At 48.1% G+C, this 26,933-nt stretch overlaps 1 protein-coding gene across 11 annotated transcripts in view; it reads left to right on the top strand.

Annotated features, from left to right (window-relative positions):
* Positions 1-26,933, top strand: part of LOC119952854 (mesoderm induction early response protein 2-like) — a 94,620-nt gene that overhangs the window by 52,755 nt on the left and 14,932 nt on the right. For all 11 annotated transcript variants that reach the window (XM_038776404.1, XM_038776412.1, XM_038776403.1 and 8 more), the window contains one exon: positions 9,694-9,821. In XM_038776404.1, coding sequence (XP_038632332.1) covers positions 9,694-9,821 — 128 coding nt within the window. The remainder of the gene's footprint in view (positions 1-9,693; positions 9,822-26,933) is intronic.

Below are 26,933 nucleotides of genomic sequence, written 5' to 3'. Positions count from 1 at the left end.
GTAAATATTGAATAATGTAAAGTGGCTTGGCAAGATGCAAATGGCACAACCTCTCTGCAGCAGAGGCATGCATCTAGATGGACTGAAGAAAATGGATAACCGAGCCTGCAAATAAGGGACTAGTTTCAAACGAAAACTTAACTTTGCAGAAAAGAAGTAGAAGGATGGGTTCAGATTAAGCGGCAGTCTTGTGGAAACAACGGCATTGCTAAGGTACTGAATGAGTACTTTGCATCTGTCTTCACGAGCAAAGAGGCTGCTGCTAATGTACATAGAACATACAGTGCAAAGGAGGCCATTCGGCCCATCGAGTCTGCACGAATCCACTTAAGCCCTCACTTCCACCCTATCCTTGTAACCCAATAACCCCTCCTAACCTTTTTGGACACTAATGGCAATTTATCATGGCCAATCCACCTAATTTACACGTCTTTGGACTGTGGGAGGAAACCGGAGCACCTGGAGGAAACCCCCGCAGACACGGGGAGAACGTGCAGACTCCGCACAGACAGTGACCCAGCGGGGAATCGAACCTGGGACCCTGGTGCTGTGAGGCCACAGTGCTATCCACTTGTGCTACCGTGTAGCCGTAAAGGAGGGGAGTGTTAGCAATTTTGGATTGAATAAAAATTGAAAGGTGGGGGGGGGACTTCAAATACTGGCAGTCCTCAAAGTAGAAAAGGGATTAAAGGGGCAATGGCAATATGGATGTGAAGTTGGTTAATGGACGGAATCCAAGAATAGTGTGAGCAGTTTTTCACACTGTAGGGGAAGTTGAGAGCGATGTTGCCAAGGGATTGGTATTGAGACCATTGCCTATTTGATGTATTTTAATGATTTGGTCTTGGTATACAAATACAAGTTTTCAGATGACATAGTAATGAACAGTGAAGAGGATAGTCTCAGACTTCAGGAGGACATGCGTAGACTGGTGAAATAGGCAAACACACGGCAGATTAGATTCGCGTCAAGTGATAAATTTTAGCAGGAAGAATTAAAAGTGGAAATGTTAACTAAATAATCCCATTCTCCCCTACGTGGGTTTCACCCCCACACCCAAAGATGTGCATGGTAGGGGCATTCACCTCGCTAAAATTGCCCCTTAATTGTGGGGAAAAGAGAACTGGGAAATTTTTTTAAAAACGAAAGAATCCAACCAATTTTAAAATGGGTGCAGGCACACATGGACAAAAATCTCAAGGTTCCGTGCAATTTGAGAAGACTGTTAGAAATGCACATTGAAGGCTTCCGGTGTGCACCATGGAGTGAGTGGTCACACACAAGGCAGCTCCTGCCTAAGGTTACAGAAAAGAGCTCTTTATTTAATCAATACGGGATGGAATTTTGATGAAAAGGCGTAGGTGAATGTTGGAGGAGTACTTTCCCCCAGGAATGGTATGTTTCTTGGTTACCAGACCTGCATAAACAGTGAAAGATTTGGCTGAAGCTGCAGCAAAGATAAAAGCCTCTTCCAGCATGCAGGCGGGGGAAGGGCAGGCTTAGAGGCCTCAAGCTGACTTGCGGGCCTTTATGAAAGCTGAATTCTAGCAGCAGAGGGAACAACAGTGAAAATATCTCACCAAGGCCGTTGAAGAAGCGAGGACGGGACGTTCGGTAGCTCCTGCTATTTTTGGACTTTCTGGCTCTTTTCTTTTAAGGGCCAGCAACAGCGCTGTTTCGGCTTTTCCCCGGGTGGGAACGCAGCCACTGTGCTCAGCGGCCGGTGGATGGGCTGGACTAGAAGTGGAGCAGTCAAAAAGTCGACTTTGCAGCAGAAGAAGGTGCGGGCAGAAACAACAAGATGGCGGCAGGTGGGGAACCGGCAGCGTGGCAGCAGTGGGCACGGGAGCAGCAGGAGCTGCTTCAGCGCTCTTTCAGGGAGCTAAAAGCTAAGATCCTGGAGCCGTTTAAGGCCTCGCTGGACAAGCTCATGGCAACTCAGACGGCTTTGGCCGCGGAGATTCGAAAGCTGCAGCAAAAGGCTTCAGAGAACGAGGACGAGCTCCTGGGCCGAGTTGTGAAGGTGGAGTCGCACGAGGCGCTTCACAAGAAATGGTTGGCACGGATGGAGGAGATGGAGAACCGCTCCCGCCGGAAGAACCTGCGGATTTTGGGCCTCCCGGAGGGGCTGGAAGGTTCGGATTTGAGGGCCTACGTGGTCCTGATGCTGAACTCATTGATGGGTGCGGGGTGGTTCCGGGGATCCCCAGAGCTGGAGGGTGCCCATCGAGTGCTGCTGCGGAAGCCCAGGCCGAACGAGCCACCCAGGGCGTTGCTGGTCCACTTTCACCGCTTGGTCGACCGTGAGTGCGTGTTGAGATGGGCAAAGAAGGAAAGGAGCAGCAGGTGGGAGAATGCGGACATTAGGATTTATCAGGACTGGAGCGCGGAAGTGGCAAAGAGAAGGGCTGGCTTCAATTGAGCGAAAGGAGTGCTTCATAGGAAGGGGGTGAAGTTTGGCCTGTTACAACCGGCTCGCCTCTGGGTCACTTACAAGGACCGCCAGCTCTACTTTGACTCTCCGGAGGAGGCCTGGGCTTTTGTCCAGGCAGAGAAATTGGACTCGAACTGAGGACTAGGGGGTTGGGGAAAGATGTACATTGTTTGCAATTCAACGTGAGAAAATGTGAGGACTTGCACTTTGGAAAAAAGAATCCAAGCATAGACTACTTTCTAAACGGTGAGAAAATTCATAATGCCAAAGTACAAAGGGATCTGGGAGTGCTAGTCGAGGATTCCCTAAAGGTAAACATGCAGGTTGAATCTGTGATTAAGAAAGCGAATGCAATGTTGTCATTTATCTCAAGAGGGTTGGAATATAAAAGCAGCGATGTGCTACTGAGCCTTTATAAGGCTCTGGTTAGGCCCCATTTGGAGTACTGTGCCCAGTTTTGGGCCCCCCATCTCAGGAAGGACATACTGGCACTGGAGCGTGTCCAGCGGAGATTCACACGGATGATCCCTGGAATGGCTGGTCTAACATATGATGAACGGCTGAGGATCCTGGGATTGTATTCATTGGAGTTTAGAAGGTTAAGGGGAGATCTAATAGAAACTTACAAGATAATACATGGCTTAGAAAGGGTGGACGCAAAGAAACTGTTTCCGTTAGGCGAGGAGACGAGGACCCGTGGGCACAGCCTTAGAATTAAGAGGGGGTAAATTCAGAACAGAAATGCGGAGACATTTCTTCAGCCAGAGAGTGGTGGGCCTGTGGAATTCATTGCCGCGGAGTGCAGTGGAGGCCGGGACGCTAAATGGCTTCAAGGCAGAGATAGATAAATTCTTGATGTCGCGAGGAATAAAGGGCTACGGGGAGAATGCTGGTAGGTGGAGTTGAAATGCCCATCAGCCATGATTGAATGGCGGAGTGGACTCGATGGGCCGAATGGCCTTACTTCCACTCCTATGTCTTATGGTCTTATGGTTTGGCGGCTCTGTCCTCCTTGGTATCCTTTTGCTTATATTGGCTGTGTTTGATGTTGCCTTTTCGTTGCTCTGAGTTTTCGTCTTTTGGGGCTGTTATTTATTTACCGTGGCGCTTTTTTGTTCCACTGGTGGGGGGTTGGGGAGCAGTTTGAGGTCCCGCTGGGTCATGTGTCCGTCTTTTTCCCGCGTGTTCGGTTGGGGGTTCGGGGTGGAAGCGCGGGCTTTCTTCCCGCGCCGGAGGAGTTAGGGGCGGGGCCAGCACTGGGAGGGGGGATTGGTGGTTGCGTTGCATTGGTGGGGGGTGGTCGTTGGTATAGCGGGAGTAGCCGGGGTCAGCAGGTGTCGGCTGACTTATGGAAGTACAATTTTGGGGTAACGCAGCTTTGGGGGTTTGGGGGGGGGTACCGGGTTGCTGCTGTAGGAACTGTAAGGAAACGGCTGGTGAAGGAGGGGGTTGGGAGGGGGGTCTGCCACCGTGGGGAACGGGCTTGTGGGGTTCCCTGGACACGTGGTGGGTTGAGGGAGAGCTATGGCTGATCGGCACAAAGGGAGGGGGAGGACCCCACAGATTCGGCTGGTCACATGGAACGTGAGGCGGCTGAATGGACTGGTGAAGCGGTCCCGGGTCTTGGCTCACTTGAGGGGGCTGGGAGCGGATGTGGCTATGCTCCAGGAGACGCACCTCAGGGTTACGGATCAGGTGAGGCTAAGAAAAGGTTGGGTGGGACAGGTGTTTCACTCGGGGCTCGATGCGAAGAACCGAGGGGTGGCAATCTTGGTCGGTAAGAGCCTGTCGTTCGTTGCGTCCAAAGTGGTGGCGGACAGTGCAGGTAGATGCGTAATGGTGAGTGGTAGACTTCAGGGGCAGCAGGTGGTCTTGGTCAATGTGTACGCCCCCAACTGGGACGATGCGGGCTTCATGCGGCTAATGCTGGGCCTGATCCCGGACCAGGAGACGGGGGGATTGATCCTGGGTGGGGACTTTAATACGGCGATGGATCCGGCTCTGGATCGCTCGAAGTCTAGGATGGGCAAGAGGCCGGCGGCGGCCTCGGTGCTGAGGGAGTTCATGGATCAGATGGGAGGGGTAGACCCTTGGAGGTTCTTGAAGCCGGGGAGTAGGGAGTTCTCCTTTTTCTCCCATGTTCACACGGCTTACTCCCGGATTGACTTTTTTGTTCTCAGCAGGGCGCTGATCCCGAGAGTGGTGGGGGCGGAGTATTCAGCGATAGCCATATCTGACCATGCTCCACATTTGGTGGATCTGGAGCTGGGGGAGGGGAAGGATCAGCGCCCGCTGTGGAGGTTAGATGTGGGGCTTCTGGCAGAGGAGGAAGTGTGTGGGCGGGTCCGTAGGGGCATAGAGGGGTACCTGGAAGCCAACGACAACGGGGAGGTGCAAGTTGGGGTGGTTCGGGAAGCGCTGAAGGCAGTAGTCAGAGGGGAGCTGATATCCATTTGGGCGCACAGGGAGAGGGGGGAGAGGATCGAGAGGGAGAGGGAGAGGCTGGTGGAGGAAATGGTAAGGGTGGATAGGAGATATGCGGATGTCCCGGAGGAGGAAATGGTCAGGGTGGATAGGAGATATGCGGATGCCCCGGAGGAGGCCCGGAGGAGGGGCTTTTGAGGAAGCGGCGCAATCTCCAAGCGGAGTTTGATATACTGACCACCCGGAAGGCAGAGGCGCAGTGGAGGAGGGCGCCGGGGGCGGTATATGAGTACGGGGAGAAGGCAAGTCGGATGCTGGCCCACCAGCTCCGGAAGCGGGAGGCAGCGAGAGAGATAGGGGGAGTCACGGATGCAGGAGGGAACTTGGTGTGGGGTGGCAGGGACATCAATGGGGTGTTCAGATCCTTTTACGAGGGGCTGTACCGAGCGGTGCCCCCTAGGGAGGCAGGAGGGATGGACCGCTTTCTGGAGAGGCTGGAGTTCCCAAGAGTAGGGAATGAGCGGGTGGAGGGTCTGGGGGCCCCAATCGAGTTGGAGGAGCTGATGGAGGTGCTGGGGAGCATGCAGGGAAAGTGCTGGGACCTGGAATTTTACAAGACGTTTTCGGATCTGCTGGGCCCGCTGCTTGTGAGGACCCTGAATGAGGCAAGGGGGGGGGCTCTGCCCCCGACGATGTCCAGGGCAATTATTTCTTTGATCCTGAAGCGGGACAAAGACCCCCTTCAGTGTGGGTCTTACAGGCCGATTTCGCTCCTTAATGTGGCTGTAAAGTTGTTAGCAAAGGTACTGTCCCGGAGGGTGGAAGATGTAGTCCCGACGGTTATCCATGAGGACCAAACAGGATTTGTAATGGGGAGGCAGCTGAATGCCGACGTACGGCGGCTCCTTAATGTTATGATGATGGCGCCGGCGGCTGGGGAGGCGGAAATAGTAGCATCGATGGATGCGGAGAAAGCTTTTGATAGGGTGGAGTGGAGTTACCTGTGGGAAGTGTTGAGGAGGTTTGGGTTTGGTATTGGGTTCATCAGCTGGGTGAGGCTGCTGTACAGCTCCCCGGTGGCGAGCGTGGTGACGAACGTCGGAGGACTTTCGGCTTTCCAGGGGGATGAGGCAGGGGTGCCCCTTGTCTCCCCTGCTTTTCGCGTTAGCGATTGAGCCCCAAGCCATGGCGCTGAGGGATTCGAAGAGTTGGAGGGGGATTGTGGCCGGGGGTGTGTGGGGGGGGGGGGGGGGGGGGGGGGGGGGGGACGGGACACCGGCTGTCGTTGTACGCAGATAATCTACTGTTGTACGTCGCGGATCCGGCTGAGCGGATGCCAGAGGTGTTGAAGATACTTGAGGAGTTTGGGGACTTTTCGGGTTACAAGCTCAATGTGGGGAAGAGTGAGCTGTTTGTCCTGCACCTGGGGGATCAGGAGAGGGCGATAGGTGAGCACGAACCCCCTCCTTGAAGAGGGCTGAGAGGAGCTTTAGATATCTTGGGGTCCAGATAGCTAGGACCTGTGGGGCCATGCACAGGCTTAACATTTCGAGGCTGGTGGAGCAGATGGAGGAAGAGTTCAGGAGGTGGGACGCGCTGCCGCTCTCGTTATCGGGCAGGGTCCAGTCAATTAAGATGACAGTGCTCCCGAGGTTTTTGTTTCTTTTCCAGTGCCTCCCCATATTGATCCCAAAGGCTTTTTTCAAAAGGGTGAATAAGTCTATTCTCGGGTTCGTGTGGGCGCGGAAGGCCCCGAGAGTAAGGAGGGTATTCTTGGAGCGAAGAAGGGAGGTAGGAGGTTTGGCGTTGCCCAACCTGTGTGGGTATTACTGGGCGGTGAATGTGGCAATGATTCGCAGGTGGGTGACGGAGGGGGAGAGTGACGCATGGAAGAGATTGGAGGTGGCGTCCTGTGTGAGTACGAGTCTGGAGGCTTTGGTGACGGCCCCACTTCCACTCCCCCCCGGCAAAGTACTCCACGAGTCCGGTAGTGGTGGCGTCCCTCAAATTCTGGGGGCAATGGAGGTGGCATAGGTGGGAAGTGAAGGCCTCAGTCTGGGCCCCGATACGGGGTAATCACCGTTTTGCACTGGGGAGAATGGATGGTGGATTTGGGAGTTGGCACAGGGCAGGCATCAGACAGATTGGGGACCTCTTCCTTGATGGGAAGTTCGCGACTCTGGAGGAGCTGGAGGGGAAGTGGAACCTCCCCCCTGGGAACGCTTTCAGGTATATGCAGATCAGGGCATTTGTTAAGAGGCAGGTGGCGGAGTTTCTGCGGCTGCCGCCAAGGGGGGTGCAGGATAGCGTGCTCTCGGGGACGTGGGTCGGCGAGGGGAGGATCTCGGCAATTTATCAGTTGATGCAGGAGGAGGAGGAGGCCTCAGTAGAGGAGCTCAAAGCGAAGTGGGAGGAAGAGCTAGGGGAAGAGATTGAGGATGGAATGTGGTCGGACGCCCTGGAGAGGGTGAACTCGTCCTCTTCTTGCTCACGGCTCAGCTTAATTCAGCTGAAGGTGCTGCATAGGGCGCACATGCACATGCACATGACAGGGGCCAGGATGAGCCGGTTCTTTGGAGGGGAAGACAGGTGCGGGAGGTGTTCGGGAGGACCAGCGAACCACATCCAGATGTTTTGGGCATGTCCGGCCTTGGAGGGGTTTTGGAAGGGGGTGGCGGGGACTTTGTCTGTAGTGGTCTGGTCTAGGGTCAGGCCGGGCTGGGGGCTCGCGATTTTTGGGGTCGCTTCGGAGCCGGGAGTGCAGGAGGCGAGAGAGGCCGGCATTCTGGCCTTTGCGTCTCTAGTAGCCCGGCGCAGGATTCTGTTACAGTGGAGGGAGTTCGGAGGCCTGGATCAATGACGTGGCTGAGTTTATCAAGCTGGAGAAGGTTAAGTTTGCCCTGAGGGGGTCGGTACAGGGGTTCTTTCGGCGGTGGCAGCCCTTTCTTGATTTCCTGGCGAAGGGGTAGAGGGTGGTCAGTCTCAGCAGCAACCTGGGGGGGGGGGGGTGGTCAGTCTCAGCAGCAACCTGGGGGGGGGGGGGGGGGGGGGGTCGGGGCTGGTTAAGCGGGTTTGTTTTTGCGACGGTGGGCTTGTTATTTTCTTCTTTCTTGTATTGTTGTTTGTTATTATTTATTATTCTATTTTGGGGTGGGGGGGTTCTTGTTTCAGTGTAGAACCACACCTTGTCTACTTTAACTGTGGGAAGAAAATTTGTTGTTGAAAAACTTGAATAAAAATTATTTTAAAAAAAAAAGAAATGCACATTGAAATTATTAACGAATAGGCAAAGAGTACAAAAGCAAAGTAGTGCTAAACTTTTATAAAACACTGGTTAGGCCTCATCTGCTGTATCATGTTCAATTCTGGACAGCACACTTCTGAAAAGATATCAGGCTTAAAGAAGGTACAGGAGTCATTTACCAGAATTATAACAGAATAAGAGGAGATTTGATGTAGTGTTCAAAATCACAAATGGCTTTGCGAGATAACATAGGAAATAGGAGTGGAGTATTCAGCCTCTCGAGCCTTCTCTGTCCTTCAACTACATCATGGCTCATCTTCTGCCGCAGTGCCATTTTCCCGCCCTATCCCTTTCTGCCTTATCTTTAAAGTTAAGAAATCTATTAATCTCTGCCTTGAACATGGCCTACATCTTATAATTAGTCAGTGTCCTCTGGTTCCAGACCATCACAATCAGGGGGAACTCCCTTCCTGCAGCGACCCTGTCGAGCCCTATTTCAAAATTTGCCTGTTTCAATGAGATCATCTTCTAAAACTGGGGAATACAGGCCCAGTCTCCTCAATCTCCCCTCGTTGGGTAATCCCGCCATCCCTGGGATAGTCTGGTGACCTTCGACACACTCACTTTATGGCAAGTATATCTATTCTTTAGTAAGGAGACCAAAACTGATGGACTACTCCAGGTAGGGTCTCACCAAGGCTCAATTCAATGGCAGCAAGACTTAATTACTCCTGTTCTCAAATTATCTTGCAGTAAAGCACAAAGTAGCATTTTCCTACCTAATTGTTTGCTGCGCCTGCAGTCAGTGATTTATGCACAAGGACACCCAGGCCCCTTTGGACATCAATACTTCCCAATCTCTCTCCGGCCTTTTTTAAATAGCGGGGTTACATTCTCTACTTTCCGATCTGGAAGAAACATTCCAGAATCAATAGAAATTTTTATAGCTCCTCATTTTAACAAGTCTTCGTTCTCTGATATTCCTGGGATTTTTTTTGCATGTTCCTCCCTGAAGATATGCAAAGTATTTGTAAATAAGTCAAAACTTTTTCCAGAGACTGAAGGGTCAGTAGCATGTTCCCTCTAATTTCCCTCTGCTGTCACGGTCCCTTTGCAAATGCTGTGTGGCTGTACATTGGCAAATCTTAAAGGGGAAGCGTCTTGTGCGTGGCCTATTTGCCCTCTGCATGTTCTGGACTCTTGTACGGGGGAACGGGCGTGGAGCCAGGCAGATAGAGAGAATTTTTGTAATAATCAGAGGACATAAGGCGATGAGCAAAAGAACCAGAGGAGACCTGGAAGATTTTATGATAGCACAAGTAGTTGTGATCTGAAATTCACTGCCTGAAAGGGTGCTAGAAACTGACTCAGTTGTAAGGGATTTGGAAAAGTATTTGAGGGCAGAGGTTTACATACATTATCAACCCAATAGCACAGTCTATGGTCCAAATATTACTGCTCACAAAATTTGTACATTTTTTTAAAAAATTGTTGTTTTAAAATAAAATCCCATCGGTAATTTGAAATTGGATGATCATTAAGATTTGCTCCAGGACATTGCAGCATTCTTGAATCCATGTTATGTGTCTAGGTAAGAACACGTTCTGTTGGCGAGTGTGTTGCATATTATTACATGTGGAAGAAATCCGAACGTTATGACTATTTTGCTCAGCAAACCAAATTTGGAAAGAAGAAGTACAGCCTTCACGCAGGTGTCCTGTAAGTATTATTCTGAATATTTAACTTGTGGGTTGTCATTAATTTTATAGTAAAATCAAATGTGCCTATTATTTGCATAAAGCACTTGGAAGTCAGGAATATTTTTTTGAACTCATTCTTGCTCCTGTTTGTTCGCATAGAAAATTAATTGGGGGCTATTTCTGGTGTGCAAGTTTGCCTTATGCACAGTAGATGTTAGTAATTGTGGTAACTTGAAACCCCAACGTAGGATAAGGAATGCGTTATTTAAAAGAAGTAACTTTTTTGTATAAATACATTTTTTTATGTTTTAACAATAACAGTAACTCAGCAGAGCAATAGTAACAGTAATAATAATGAAAACAGGATCTCCAGTAAAACAGGTCCTGCTTACAGGTCTTGCAGGCTGAAACGCTTGGGCGTGCACCGAACCCTCACAGACACTAGAAAAACAATTGCGTAGGAGAAAGGCTTAAACCAACACTCTGGACTCAAATTGACACTCTGTAACACTTCACCCCCAATCTTAAATTTCAATCCTCTATCAGGATAGAAATATGACTAAAGTAATGTCTTAACTATACAAAAGTCTGTCAGGAGAGTTTTGCGATTGTGTCCAATACCAGTGATGAATCTTGCAGTGGTTGACCTGGAATAGTAGGTGAAGAGGTAGATTAAGATTCTGAATATGAACGTTGCTCTTCCACTGCCCCAACAGAGTCGACTGGCAAACATGGAAACACCGGAACTACTTCCTGGTGAACGGCCACAGCAGCGTTACCTTCTGCCATGGTATCTGTGACGGTTGCTGACTCTGAAATGTTTCCTAACTCTGAGTCGGAACGTAAACAAATATGGACTGGAATTCTCCGATCCGGGATTCTCTGATGACCAGAGAATCGCCGAAGGTCCCGCCCACGCGGCCAGTGCCACGCCGGTTGGGGGCTGTTGAAAGCAGCCCTCCCCGTCAATTCTCCGCGCTTGAGGGGCTGAGTGCTCACCGAGTCCCGCCGGCGTGGGTTATGTATGGTCCCACCCGGCGTAAACTCTGAGTTCTGGCTGCGGGGGCCATCCTGCTGGGGGGGGGGGGCAGGGGTATCCGACTCCAGTGGGGGGGCCTCCACGTTGGCCAAGCCCACAATCGGGGCCTACAGATCGGCGGGCGAGCTAATTCCGGGGAGGGGGGGGGGCTATGTTCTTCCACGCCGGGCCCCTGTAGGGATCTGCCATATTGCCGGGGGCCAGCGCGGAGACGGCAACCCACGCGCATGCTTGGACTTGCGCCGGCACCTGCTTTCAGCAGCGAACAGCACTCTGGCGCCGTACTAGCCCCTGGGAAGGGATGAATGCCTGGGCCTGGAGGCCCACTGACGCCGGCATCAGCACTTGGCCAGGATTTCAGAGAATCCCGGCCATTGTCTTGGTGTCTGCGAACAACTCTTCCGTGTTAGTCTCACCATCCAAGATAATAATCTTTATTAGTGTCAGAAGTAGGCTTGCATTAACACTGCAATGAAGTTACTGTGAAAATCCCCTACACTCCGGCGCCTGTTTGGATACACAGAGGGAGAATTCAGAATGTCTAATTCACCTAACAAGCATGTCTTGCGGGACTTGTGGGAGGAAACCGAAGCACCCGGAGGAAACCCACGCAGATGCAGACACAGGGAGAACGTGCAGACTTCGCACAGAAAGAGACCCAAGCAGTGAATTGAACCCGGGTTCCTGGGCTGTGAAGCAACAGTGTTAACCACTGTGTTAGATAATGAACCACTTTGATTGAAAATTATTCTCGGTAACCCGCTCTGGTTACTACGAAAGTTCCTAATGTAAAGCTGACCATCCAGTTTGAACTGCCTCTCTTTGACATGGAAGTTGTTCTCTCCTTCTGAACCTCTTGTCCCCTGCTTACTTTTACTCAGAGATCTGGATGAAGCAGATTCAGATGAGGCTTTGGTCTTCTACCTAACAACAGTTCCGGTGGAGAGAGCCCGGTTGTGGACTGTGGCGTGATACAATACTGGAATAAAAATCTTGAGAGCTTTGTATCACCCACCATTCTCTTTAATTGCTCCTTCAGAGTTTGAGCAGCTTTCTCCACCAAACTATTCGAAGTCAGATGAAACGGCGCAGTACGCACATGGTGTACTCCATTCTTTTGCTTGAATTCTTGGAACAATTCCCCTGTAAATATAGTATCATTATCTCAAAAAAGTGAATCTGATAGACCATGAGTTGCAAAAATTTGATGTAGCTTCTGAATTGTTGCAGGAACTGTAACGGGTTGCACAGTGATTAGCACTGCTGCCAGGGACTGGATGACTTTATGTGTGGAGTTTACACTTTCTCCCCGTGTCTGTGTGGGTTTCCTCCAGGTACTTTGGTTTCCACCCACATTCCAAAGATGCACAGGTTAGGTGGATTGGCGATTGGCAATGCGTGGCATTATGGGGATAGGGCTCTTTCGGAGGGTCGGTGGAGACATGATGGGCCGAATGGGCCTCCTTCTGCACTTTCGAGATTCTATGGATTTTAATATTACTCATGATATGTGCTTCCATCTGATTTATCTGTTATGGCGAACAGGATTTCACCTTGTTCTCCCAAGTCCAGATCCATATTCGGCCATCAAACATATGTCCTGGCTAGACTTTTCATTCCGGAAGCACCTGAATGAGCCTCATGATTACATCCATGACTTGCGAACGGCCCCCACTTACTCTTGATCCCCATGCTTCACATAAGGTTTCAACTCATCATCTTCGATGTTGCTGGCCCCCTTGCATCAGAGATCTTTTAATTTGTGACAGAATAAGATCTTTGTCCATCTACTACTTAATCTGCGTCACAGTTACTGGACAATGTGTGAGAAAAGCGTCTTGGGTGGGCACAATACCTAGGATGGCAAATCTGGTAAAGGGAGACGATTCAACACGTACACAGTTGCGTTGCCCTCCACTGCTCTGTACACGGTAGTGTACTGATGAGCTGACAGTGTAATCACCAGCGCTGTATTCTTGCTGAGGCCATGGGAGGACTACACTTTGACTCACTGAAAAGGCTCATCAAAGACTTGTGGTCACTTTGTATGATGAACGAATGACCATAAGAGGTACTGATGGAATCTTTTGACCACATAAACAATAGCGAGACCCTCTTTGTCTAACTGTGAATCTCTCTTTTCAGCCTTTGTCAGCGTCCCAGATGCAAAACCGATGGGTTTTTCGAACTTGTCCTCCATAAAATGAGAAAGTACCAACCCCCACACCATAGGGCGAGGCATTGCACGACAGGATGAGCTCCCTGCATGGATCAAAATGGACCAGCAGATTGCAGCAGCGCTTTCACACCCTTGAAAGCCTTCTTCAGTGCAGACTCCCACTTCCATTTGGTTTCTTGTGCAGAATTCTGTACAGTGGAGCCAACACTATAGACGGGTCTGACAAAAAACTTTCCAGAATAGTTTACCACGCCCAAAAAGAACCTGAGTTCTGACACAATCCTGAGCTTTAATGGCTTGATTGTTCCCCTCCACTGGAGATATACATTGTGCAGTAATTCTGTGGCCTTATATACTGTATACTTTGTGCCTGGAAAATGCACTTGCTCCTCTTCAGATGCAGTCAGGCCTCTGAAAACCTTTTTAAAAGTTAACCCAGATTGATGAGATGCTGTTCCTCAGTCTTGTCTGTAATTAAGATTTTGTCAAGTATTCATAGAATCCCTACAGTGCAGAACGAGATCAATGGCCCATCGAGTCTGCACTGACTCTCTGAAAGTTTAGCACAATGGGCTAAACAGCTGGCTTGTAATGCAGAACAAGGCCAGCAGCGCGGGTTCAATTCCCGTACCGGCCTCCCCGAACAGGTGCCGGAATGTGGCGACTTGGGGCTTTTCACAGTAACTTCATTGAAGCCGACTTGTGACAAGAAGAGATTATTAAAGATCACTCTCCCTAGGTCCACTCTACCGCCCTATCTCTGTAACCCTGTGCATTGATTGTAGCAATCCACCTAACCTGCACATATTTGGACTGTGGGGGGGAACAGGTGCACCTGGAGGAAATCCACGCAGACACTGGGAGAAAGTGCAAACTCCATACAGACAGTCACCCGAGGTCAAATCGAACTCGGGTCCCCTGGCACTGTGAGGCATCCATGCTAACCACTGTTCACCGTATCACCCATGGCAGACTGCATGCCTTGCAAGAGGGTGTCAATAATACTTTGAAAGGTTGTTGGACTGGAGGATACACCAAAAACCAAACGATTGTACTTGAACAATCTTTGTGTGTTGATGGTCATGTACTGTTTCCAATCTTCCTCTTGCAAGGCTTGTTGATCTGCCTGGCTCATGCCCAGTTTTGAAAACATCTTGCCTCCTGCAAGAGTTGCAAACAAATCTTCCACTCTAGGTAATGGATAAGCAACAAACTTGGAAATTTGGTTAATGGCGAGCTTGTAGCCATCAACAAAGCATCAATTTTAAGGGCAGGAACAAGAGAGCTGCCCGTAGAGAAAACTAAATAGGCTCATTGATTCCAAGCCTTTTCAACAGTTCCAACTCCTCCTCCACTCTCCTAATGGCACATAGGGCACTATCCTGGGCTTGACAAAGCGAGGATAGCCTGAGGACCAACTTACAACTTCACTGTCGTACCACACAGTGTTCCCAGTTAATCTTTGAACACATCTGGCTACTTCTTGACAACATTCTCAGTCACCCTCGGGTGCTTGATCCCACCCCACTTCAATGGAATTTTGCTGAGCCAGTCATGCCGTAGAAAACTCAGCCCCTTCCCGTTGACCACAAGGAGGCGTGCCCTTGCATCGTCGCTATTATACGTAATATGGACTTCTAACACTGAGCAAAGGTATGGGGATGATCTACCAGCAGCGCTGCGGTAGATGAAAGGCCGGTAGATCCCTTCTCTGGGATCACAGAATTTACAGTGCAGAAGGAGGTCATTCAGCCCATCGAGTCTGCACCGTCCCTCGGAAAGAGCACCCTTGGGCAGCACGGTGGCCTAGTGGTTAGCACAACCGCCTCACGGCGCTGAGGTCCCAGGTTCGATCCCGGCTCTGGGTCACTGTCCGTGTGGAATTTGCGCATTCTCCCCGTGTCTGCGTGGGTTTCGCCCCCACAACCCAAAAATGTGCAGAGTAGGTGGATTGGCCACGCTAAATTGCCCCTTAATTGGAAAAAATAATTGGCTAATCTAAATTTATAAAAAAAAAAGAAAGGAAAGTGCACCCTACCCAAGCCCACACCTCCACCCCATCCCTGTAACCCAGTAACCCCACCCAACCTTTCTGGGCACAAAGGGCAATTTATCGTGGCCAATCCATCTAACCTGCACATCTTTGGACTGTGGGAGGAAACCCACGCAGTCACAGGGAGAACGTGCAGACTCCGCACAGACCTAAGCCCGGAATCAAACCTGGGACCCTGGAGCTGTGAAACAACTGTGCTGGCCTTATTATTATAATAATAATGCTGCCCACTATCTGGCTCACTAAACTTCGTGAGATCTAACGTGCTCTTGTGAGATGTCGCGTTCTGAATTTTAGTATTTTGCAAATTTGCATTTTGGAGTTAGACAGCTAGTCTAATATGCGATCCCCTGATCTACCTGGGGCATTGGGATCTAACCTCTTTGCCTCAGAGACCTCAGGCGAGCGCCATTCAGTGCTGGTCCCCACAAACAGTGACTAGAAGGAACGGCACTTGTGGGGGCCGCTCAGGGGATTGACGGCCCCCAGGTGCTTGCCCTCTGGGCAGGGTGACACCCTGGCACTGCCACCCGTCTGACTGGCAGGAGAACTGCCAGGGTGCCAGGCTGGCATTTTTCCGCAACAGGGACTGGGGCTGCAGAGGCCCTGTACGTGGGGTGAGGTGCCGGGGGACCCTCATAGGTGAATTGGGACTTTGGGGCAGTTTGGGGGTTGCGTGGGGGGGGGGATGGCGAGAGAGTAGGCGTCCTAATCTGCTCCTGCGCTGAGGAGTTCCAGCGAGTGGAACTCCTCAGTGCTGGAAATAGGACTAAGTGCAGCCTCGGCGGAGTGTTCCCCGCTGAGGCCCCATAGTGCAACCGAGTCCCAATAGATAGGTTGGTGTTTCTCGGCACTGCGAAACACCCGGCTAAACACGCTGGTCACGGGATTCTGTTCTAATTTAGTTAGATCTTGCCCATGGGGTAAGGGTTGTCTTTGGTTAGAGTCCCACATTAACTTGTTGGTCTCTTCACTAATTTCAGACATGGATGCTCCTGTGTCCACCTCCATCTTGATTTGCTTCCCATTGACCACATTGTAGTAAAAATAGGCTCTGCTCATGCTTCATTCACATTAAACATGCAGTAAGCTTGCTCCCCTACCGACTCTGAGCTGTCTAAATGATGAATAGCTGATTGAAAGTCCTTCAAATTAGAGCGGTACGGTGGCACAGTGGTTAGCACTTCTGCCTCATGGTGTCGAGGACCCGGGTTCGATCCTGGCCATGGGTCACTATCCGTGTGAAATTTGCACATTCTCCCTGCGTCTGCGTGGTTCTCACCCCCACAACCCAAAAATGTGCAGGGTAGATGGATTGGACAGGCTAAATTGCCCCTTCATTGAGACAAAAAAAGAATTGAGCACTTTAAATTATATTAAAAAAAGAAACTTCTTCAGATTAAAATGTTCTCGCTCGGCCTTCGTCTTGATCCTCGCACCCCTGCATTTCTTCGCAAAATGCCCCTTCTTGTTGCACCAGTGACAAACAGCATCCATAAATTTGCAATGATTCCATCGTGTGGCCCACCACACCTACAATACTCCACTGCTTTTACCTTTTTGCATGCAACCCCTTTCTTCATTTGACGGAGCCTCTGCTTGTGCACCGACATGAACCGTCTCAATATCTTTAGCATTACTGGCAGCCATTTCCATGCCTTGCTTAATTTCGAGAGCCGCCTTAAAATCAATATGGTTTCACCCAACAACCAACGTTGAATGCTGTCCTCGTTAATGCCGCAGAAAACTGCTTCAAAATCATTGTGTTCTGAAAGCTGGCGTAATTTTGTCACAAAGTTAGCTACCGATTGACCTACTTTTCAAAAATGGCTATGAAATTTAAATCTTTTATCAATCACTTGAGGGCTTCAGGTTATGGTGATTCTGGACCACAGCAATGAAATCTGCAAATGAAATCTTCACAGGCTCCTGTGGCGTGGCCAGGTTCTTCATCAACTTGTAACACACACTCAGGGGAATCGAGCACTGTTTTGCCTCATCTTCTATTCCATTTGCTAAAAGGAAATGCTGCAACCTCTCCACGTATTGAGCCCAGTCCTCGCTTCTCTCATCGAACTCACCGATCGTCCCAAACATAGCCAAGGTGCTAACAACTTGAAATTCTGTCAAATAAACCCATGATTGAAACTAGCTACTCACTGAATATAACCTTGTGTTGTCGCCACACTGAACTTCGTACAACTGTTTTCCTCTGCAGTTTTAATAATAATAATCTTTATTAGTGTCACAAGTCGGCTTACATTAACACTGCAATGAAGTTACTGTGAAAATCCCCCAGTCGCCACACTTGGGCGCCTGTTCGGGTACACAGAGGGAAAATTCAGAATGTCCAATTCACCTAACAAGCAACCGGAGCACCCGGAGGAAACCCACGCAGACACGGGGAGAACGTGCAGACTCCACACAGACAGTGACTCAAGCCAGGAATCGAACCTGGGACCCTGGCGCTGTGAAGCAACTGTGCTAACCACTGTGCTACCGTGCCGCCCAAAAATCCTCGTCACCAAAAGGACGTGGTAATTTGAGACTCCCAAGAAAAGTAGCCAAATGCATTGTTTAAAAGGAGGAACCTGTTTATGTAAATAAATAACAAAGTTTGGCAACAACAGTAACTCACCAGAATGGTTGTAACAGCAATAACAATGAAAACAGGATCTCCAGTAAAACATACCTTGCTTACAGGTCACGCTCCTGCAGACTGAAAAGCCTGCACATGCTCAGAACCCTCAACAGATGCCAGTGAAGCAATTACAAAATGACACTTTAACAGTAATCCTTCACTTTTTCAAGTGATATCGGCAACAAATACAGAACTACTTGAAGTAAAATTGAAACCCTTTCCAGGATAGAGCATAATTAGTGGCATTATTTACTAACCATTTCACTTAATTACAAAGAGCTTTGTTTTCCCAAATTTAACTCATTAGAGGTGATTTGCAGATAAGCAAGACAATTTGGCTCATCTTGGCTTTATCCATTTACAAAGGACCTAAAATTCCTCCATTGCAGCATCTAATTGTCTTTCAACTAATTCCAGGATTTTCACCGACAGTGGCCTATTGAGTTCATTCCAAGTGACAAACTTTTTAATACTTAGATTTGCCATTTATTAATTTCAATCTGTAGTCTCTTGCCCAAGATTTAATTTTTTTTCATTTCCTTTTTCGCCTTTGCTTTGTCACACTGTTTTATGTGGTTCTTCAGTTTAATTTGCAAATGCCTTTTTTCCAGGCTGTAAAGACAAGATGCGTCTAATCTTGTAATTCGGGTCACTAGAGACCAGCCTTCCATCTCCTCTCTGCGTTGCCTTCAGAACTTGAATGTCCTTCTTGTTTTTTGATGGCCTAACCAAGGGGGTGGGCAGTTTCATTGGGCTGGGAACAGATCTGGCCCAGGCAAATTGGAATCAAAAGGTTGGCAGACAGAACTCTAATGGGACAATGGGCTGCCTTTGAAGAGGAGAAGGTTCAGGTGCAGTTGAGGCACATTGCCACAATGGGGACAGTACAGAACACCCTGGGTAAACAATCAAATTGGGTAGTTATCTGAATCGAAAGGAATCGCAGGGCCACATGTAAAAGACAGGGGAGTGCAATGGCCTCGGGCAGAAGGCTGGCATGGCACAGCAGGCTGCATGCCCATCTATTACATCGCCATTGTCCAGTCCAGCTAATTCTTTAATTTCTGAGCTGTCTTGTTCGTTATAACTGGCCATTTTAGTTTGCTATGAGGTTGCAAATTTCCCCAGTTTGCATTACATTCTGAGTCCAATTATTTTATATAAATTAGACACAGGGTTCCAAACTCCAATCCTTGGGTACCAAGCTCATTAAATTGTACCCCCAACCTCTCATAACTTCCATCAGCACCTTTCATCATTTTCAAAACATGGACAATTCTAGGATTATAAGTCACTGATATTGTCATCTTTGGGCACCAAAATTCCTCAGTTCTAATATTGGGATTCTTGTAGCTCAATAGAATAATGTTTGTTGTACCCCACGCTGCTGGCCTTGCTCTGCATCACGAACCAGCTTTCTAGCCTTTGGCAGGTAGGATCAAGGATAACCCTAAAGCTTTCTATAGGTATGTCAGGAATAAAAGAATGACTAAGGTAAGAGTTGGGCCAGTCAGGGACAGTAGTGGGAAGTTGTGCATGGAGTCCGAGGAGATAGGAGCTAAATGATGCGATGAGGCAAGACTTAGGATGCATCGGCTGGAGAGGAAAACTGCAGGGGATGGACACAATGGAAAGTGGAGCATGTTCAAGGAACAGCTACTGCGTGTCTTTGATAAGTATGTACCTGTTAGGCAGGGAGGAAGTGGTCGAGCGAGGGAACCATGGGTTACTAAAGCAGTTGAAATACTTGTCAAGAGGAAGAAGGAGGCTTATGTGAAGATGAGACGTGATGGTTCAGTTGGGTCGCTTGAGAGTTACAAGTTAGCTAGGAAGGCTCTAAAGAGAGAGCTAAGAAGAGCCAAGCAACTACATGAGAAGTCTTTGACAGGTAGGATCAAGGATAACCCTAAAGCTTTCTATAGGTATGTCAGGAATAAAAGAATTACTAAGGTAAGAGTAGGGCCAGTCAAGGACAGTAGTGGGAAGTTGTGCGTGGAGTCCGAGGAGATAGGAGAGGTGCTACTTGAGTATTTTTCATCTGTATTCACACAGGAAAAAGACAAAGTTGTCGAGGAGAATACTGAGATACAGGCTACTAGACTAGAAGGTCTTGAGGTTCATAAGGAGGAGGTGTTAGCGATTCTGGAAAGTGTGAAAATAGATAAGTCCCCTGGGCCGGATGGGATTTATCCTAGGATTCTCTGGGAAGCTAGGGAGGAGATTGCTGAGCCTTTGGCTTTGATCTTTAAGTCATCTTTGTCTACAGGAATAGTGCCAGAGGACTGGAGGATAGCAAATGTTGTGTCCTTGTACAAGAAGGGGAGTAGAGATAACCCCGGTAACTATAGACCAGTGAGCCTTACTTCTGTTGTGGGGAAAAGTCTTGGAAAGGTTTATAAGAGATAGGATGTATAATCATCTGGAAAGGAATAATTTGATTAGAGATAGTCAGCATGGTTTTGTGAAGGGTAGGTCGTGCCTCACAAACCTCATTGAGTTCTTCGAGAAGGTGACCAAACAGGTGGATGAGGATAAAGCAGTTGATGTGGTGTATATGGATTTCAGTAAAGCGTTTGATAAGGTTCCCCACGGTAGGTTATTGCAGAAAATACAGAGGCATGGGATTCAGGGTGATTTAGCAGTTTGGATCAGAAATTGGCTAGCAGATAGAAGACAACGGGTGGTGGTTGATGGGAAATGCTCTGCCTGGTGTCCAGTTACTAGTGGTGTGCCACAAGGATCTGTTTTGGGGCCGCTGCTGTTTGTCATTTTTATAAATGACCTGGAGGAGGGCGTAGAAGGATGGGTGAGTAAATTTGCTGATGACACTAAAGTCGGTGGAGTTGTGGACAGTGCAGAAGGATGTTACAAGTTACAGAGGGACATAGATAAGCTGCAGAGCTGGGCTGACAGGTGGCAAATGGAGTTTAATGCAGAAAAGTGTGAGGTGATTCATGTTGGAAGGAATAACAGGAAGACAGTACTGGGCTAATGGTAAGATTCTTGGTAGTGTGGACGAGCAGAGAGATCTCGGTGTCCATGTCCATAGATCCTTGAAAGTTGCCACCCAGGTTGAGAGGGTTGTTAAGAAGGCGTACGGTGTGTTAGCTTTTATTGGTAGAGGAATTGAGTTTAGGAGCCATGAGGTCATGTTGCAGTTGTACAAAACTCTGGTGCGGCCGCATTTGGAGTATTGTGTGCAGTTCTGGTCGCCACATTATAGGAAGGATGTGGAAGCATTGGAAAGGGTACAGAGGAGATTTACAAGAATGTTGCCTGGTATGGAGGGAAGATCATATGAGGAAAGGATGAAGGACTTGAGGCTGTTTTCGTTAGAGAGAAGAAGGTTAAGAGGTGACTTAATTGAGGCATACAAGATGATCAGAGGATTAGATAGAGTGGACATCGAGAGCCTTTTCCCTCGGATGGTGATGTCCAGCACGAGGGGACATAGCTTTAAATTGAGGGGAGATTGATATAGGACAGATGTCAGAGGTAGGTTCTTTACTCAGAGAGTAGTAAGGGCGTGGAATGCCCTGCCTGCAACAGTAGTGGACTCGCCAACACTAAATGCGTTCAAATGGTCATTGGATAGGCATATGGACGATAAGGGAATAGTGTAGAGGGACTTTAGAAGGGTTTCACAGGACGGCGCTACATCGAGGGCCGAAGGGCCTGTACTGCGCTGTTATGTTCTATGTTCTAAAACGGCCCCTTGACCGAGGTCATTCATGAAGCCTCGCCTTCTCAACTTTGCCCCTCACCTGAGGTGTGGTGATCCTCCGGTTAAACCACCGGCAGAGGAAAACAGCCTGTGGTCATAAGAACATAAGAACTAGGAGCAGGAGTAGGCCATCTGGCCCCTTGAGCCTGCTCCACCATTCAGAGATCATGGCTGATCTTTTGATGACTCAGCTCCACTTTCCAGCCCGAACACCATAACCCTTAATCCCTTTATTCTTCAAAAAACTATCTATCTTTACCTTAAAAACATTTAATGAAGGAGCCTCAACTGCTTCACTGGGCAAGGAATTCCATAGATTCACAACTCTTCGGGTGAAGAAGTTCCTCCTAAACTCAGTCCTAAATCTACTTCCCCTTATTTTGAGGCTATGTCCCCCAGTTCTGCTTTCACCGGCCAGTGGAAACAACCTGCCCGCATCTATCCTATCTATTCCTTTCATAATTTTATATGTTTCTATAAGATCCCCCCTCATGCTTCTAAATTCCAACGAGTACAGTCCCAGTCTACTCACCCTCTCCTCGTAATCCAACCCCTTCAGCTCTGGGATTAACCTAGTGAATCTCCTCTACACACCCTCATAGTCATCAGGGACTATGGCGACTTTAGCTATGTTTGTCATAGTCGTACATCATTGATCGAGTCAGAGTTTGCAGTTTTGGACACAGACCTGTCCATCTCTTTAGATGGATGTAAATTATCCCCAAAAGGAGAATTTATTTTCAAACTCATTCTTCAGTAATGCTGCACTGCTCGTACAAGATGTACGAACACGTCTCCTGTGGAGGTATTTGAGTTTTCATTTCTATTCTGTCCAAACAGCACCAGGGGATCCATGAAATTATTTTACATTGTGATCTTGTGCACTAACTGTAAACAGCAGGAATGATGAATTGATCTAATCGGGCAAAAAGCTTGCACTGTTTGGATGTCCCTAACTAAATACCATACGCAGAGCGATTAACCAAGAATGTTGAGCTAGCCACAGCTGCTCGGGAGCTATTGGAAGTTTTATAAAACTTGGTTGACATAAAAGCAATGAATTTACACATGTGCCAAATGCCAGTTCCTCCACAATGCCTGATACTGACGCCTTTTTTATTTCAACTACTAGTGTAGGATAGAGGTGCCACGGAGTAGATTAAATGTGACTCAAGTTGTCAGCTATAACGTGGAATTAGGAATAAGACCAAAGTCAATGGTGTAGAATTAAGCATTTACACATGGACGTTGGACAAGAAACCCGCTCGAATCAACCTTCATTCTTGCAATTTATCTTGTAATACTATACCTAAATTTGTTTATTGGAGAGCCAAGAAGAAAAGTGGCTGCACATTTGTTAACGGATTGAAATAGGCAATCTCCAGTCGCAAGTTGTTTATCTTCAAGTAGAGATTTTGTGCACTTGTTTTTAAAAGTATTTTATTGAAGTTTTTTTCATTTTAACAATGCAACAAAACCACAGGAATGGTTCAGCTCAGCACAAAACTGTCTCAACATACCTGGATACAAAAGGGAACAGGACAACAGCAGTAAAGCTGGCTCAGTACAATCATTAGACTCAAATTGGTGCCTCTACACGCACCACCAGATCATGAAAATGTGGCAAAATAGTGCACACCTTTCCATCACAGCGATTGCTCGCAATGACCACGAGAGGTCAGGCTAAAACATTTTCGGGCCATGTTCGGGCACGGACCAGCACACATCTCACTCAATTTCAGCAAAACCAGAGACACCAATGGCGCACTGTAACTTCCTCCCCTCAGACACCAGACCAGCCTGTACCTCTGCAGGAGCCAATCATGGATTCTTAAACCCCATCATAACCAAAAGAGGAAAATACACAGGAACACCAGTTCTAAAACGATATTTTACATACACCACCCAGCGCAACATAATCCCAACCTCTCACACAGTAGAGGACGATTATCATTTTACATATTTATACAGAGAGAACCAGCAGCTATAGATTTGGATTAAGATCAGTACAGTCTGCACCTCCCAACACACTAGAATCATAGAATTCTTACAGTGTAGAAGGAGACCATTCGGCCCTACAGGTCTGCACCGACCCTCCAAAGGAGCACCCCGCCCAGGCCCATGCCCCATCCCTGTAATTCCACCTAACCTTTTCAGACTAAGTGGCAGTTTAGCATGGCCAACCCACCTAACCACATCTTTGGACTGGGGGAGGAAACCGGAGCACCTGGAGGAAACCCACGCAGACACGGGGAGAACGTTAAAAACTCCATTCAGAGTCACCCAAGGTTGGAATTAAACTCGAGACCCTGGTGCTGTGATGCAGTAGTGCCAACCACCTTGCCGCCCAGTGGCAAAAAAGGGAGAGCTTTACTAGGAGCAAACGGTCTCGGTAAACGTGGACCAAACTACAACCATAGGTCCATATTCCTCTTGCGCCCGCTCATCACCAAATGATGAGGAACAGAAAAAACTTCCTTCAAACAAGGGAATGTCCCAATCATAAGGAGGGGGGGGGGGGGCAGGATATCAAGCACAGTACAGGACCCAGCTCAATCTCACACCCCTGTGCACCAAAAATATTAAGGATATTCAAGCAAATCAAAAAACTCAGCCTCTCAGGATGTATTGATAAGTGATTTTGAGAAGGGATGTCCCAAGCATAAGGGGACCACAGGATACCAACCCAAGCATTGACCCTGGCCTAGTACAGCACATTCTGACACAAAGGAGTCACTAACCCTAGGGCACCCAGCACACGCCAAGACCCAGCACGCAGTCGGCCATGCACCTCACTAACCACACCCAGGGCAATGCACCAACCCCACCAACACTACAAAAATCACATCAGTCTTGACTGAGGAGTCCTCACCGGCGAAGAGGAGAAGAATTGCCACGGCACCCAAAGATTGGGCGTCTTGGGAGGGGTGACGATTCCCTCGCCCTCCGAACGATAAGGGAACACCCTGGCCCGTAACCCACTGGACCAAAACAGGGCTTGTAACAGTACGTTGCTCACCCCACCCTCAAGGGAGGAGTGCCCGAATAAACCCAAACTAGACACAGACCAGCACTGTATGCCATTGAAAGAAGGATACTAGGGCAGTGCTGCTTCCACAGAAACAAAACACTATCCCTCCATAGAAGCCCCAACCACAATGAGCAGGACACTCAGGAAACCACTGTACAAGACCACTGGATGAGGGCGCATAACACCCCCATCAAACCTACCCCCAAACTGAAGAAGGGCTCTAACATTGCAGGGGCATCGCATACAGACTCACTTCACCAATCGAGCAGGGATTGACCGACCACATCCAGGCATGCACATCCACTCATCTCCCCTTATTCCCAACAGCTCTAAAAACACTACCCACAAAAAAGAATCCGAAGGAACCCAGTCCTTCCCAGGATACGTGCAGAAAGTTGAGAAGTCGGACCACAAGGCTAGTCATCTCTGGATTACTACTAGTGCCACATGCTAGTCAGAGTAGAAATTGGTTATATCGGATGAACACATGGCTGACGAGATGCTGTCAGGGGAGGGTTTCAGATTCCTGGGGCATTGGGACCGGTTCTGGGGGAGATGTTACCTGTACAAACTGGAGGGGCTACACCTGGACAGGACTGGGACTGATGTCCAAGGGGGAGCATTTGCTAGAGTGATTGGGGAGGGTTTAAACTAAAATGGCAAGAGTTTGGGAACCTTTGCAAGAAGTCAGAGGAGAAGGAACCAAGGATAAAATAAAAGAGAAATAATAAAAGTGATAGGCAAAGAAACCAAGCGACATGTAGATTAAAATCCCCCAGTAACAAAGACCACAGTAAACAATATTGGGAGCAAGACATGTTAAATAGACAACGTGCGTAGCATTCGCAATAAAGCGGATAACTAATCATGCAAATAGATGTAAACGGATATGATAGAATCGGGATTACGGCGACATGACTGCAGGGTGATCAGGATGGGATCTAAATGACCAGTGATATTCAGTATTTAGGAAGGGCAGAGATAAAGGAAAAGGCGGTAGAGTTGGCGGTGCTGATTAAAGAGGAATTTAATGCAACAGTGAGGAAGGATATTAACTCTGACAATATGGAATCTGAGTAGAGCTGAGAAAGGCCAAGGGGTAAAAAATGTTAGTGGGTGTCGTATATAGACCCCCAAACTGCAGTGGTGATGTTGGGAATGGCATTAAACAGAAAATTAGAGTCACATGCGATTTAAAATCATCTGTAATTATGGGTGATTTAGATACGATCTGCATATAGATTGGGCAAATCAAATTAACCACAATACCATAGAGGAGGAATTCCTGGAGTGTATAGGGGATGGTTTTCTGACCAATACATTGAGGAACCAAACAGGCCATCGAAGACTGGGTACTATGTAATGAGAGAGGAATCATTGGCAATCTAGTTGTGCGACATGCTCTTGGGGATCAGTGACCATGATATGACAGAAATTTTCATAAAGGTGGCAAGTGAAGTAGTTGATTCTGAGACTAGGTTGCTGAATCTTAATAAAGGAAACTATGATGATATGAGGTGTGAGGGAGGTGATGTAGCTCTGTTATTTAAGGATGACATCCGGGCAATAGTAAGGGATGACATCGGTGCTATGGAGGATAAGGTTGAATCCATTTGGGTGGAAATCAGGAATAGTAAGGCGAAAAAGTCACTGATAGGAGTAGTCTATCGGCCACCCAATAGTAATGTTATGGTGGGGCAGGCAATAAACAAAGAAATAACTGATGCATGTAGAAATGGTACAGCAGCTAACATGGGGGATTTTAATCTACATGTCGATTGGTTTAACCAGGTCGGTCAAGGCAACCTTGAGGAGGAGTTTAAAGAATGTATCCACGATAGTTTCCTAGAACAGTATGTAATGGAACCTACGAGGGAAGAAGCGGTCCTAGATCTTGTCCTGTGTAATGAGACAGGATTGATTCATGATCTCATAGTTAGGGATCCTCTCAGAAGGAGCGATAACAATATGGCGGAATTTAAAATACGGATGGAGGGTGAGAAGGTAAAATCAAATACTAGTGTTTTGTGTTTAAACAAAGGAGATTACAATGGGATGAGAGAAGAACTAGCTACGGTAGACTGGGAGCAAATACTTAATGGTGGAACAGTTGAGGAACAGTGGAGAACCTTCCAAGCGATTTTTCACAGTGCTCAGCAAAGGTTTATACCAACAAAAAGGAAGGACGGTAGAAAGAGGGAAAATCAACCAGGGATATCTAAGGAAATGAGTGAGAGTATCAAATTGAAGGAAAAAGCATACAAAGTGGCAACGCTTGGTGGGAGACTAGAGGACAGGGAAATCTTTAGGGGGCAACAGAAAGCTACTAAAAAAAGCTATAAAGAAGAGTAAGATAGAGTATGAGAGTAAACTTGCTCAGAATATAAAAACAGACAATAAACGTTTTTACAAATATATAAAACAAAAAAAGAGTGGCTAAGGTAAATATTGGTCCTTTAGAGGA

Source organism: Scyliorhinus canicula, chromosome 18, assembly GCF_902713615.1.
Source record: "Scyliorhinus canicula chromosome 18, sScyCan1.1, whole genome shotgun sequence".
Lineage (NCBI taxonomy): Eukaryota > Metazoa > Chordata > Chondrichthyes > Carcharhiniformes > Scyliorhinidae > Scyliorhinus > Scyliorhinus canicula.
The sequence above is the reverse complement of the archived record's forward strand: the minus strand, read 5'-3'. Positions and strand labels throughout refer to the sequence as shown.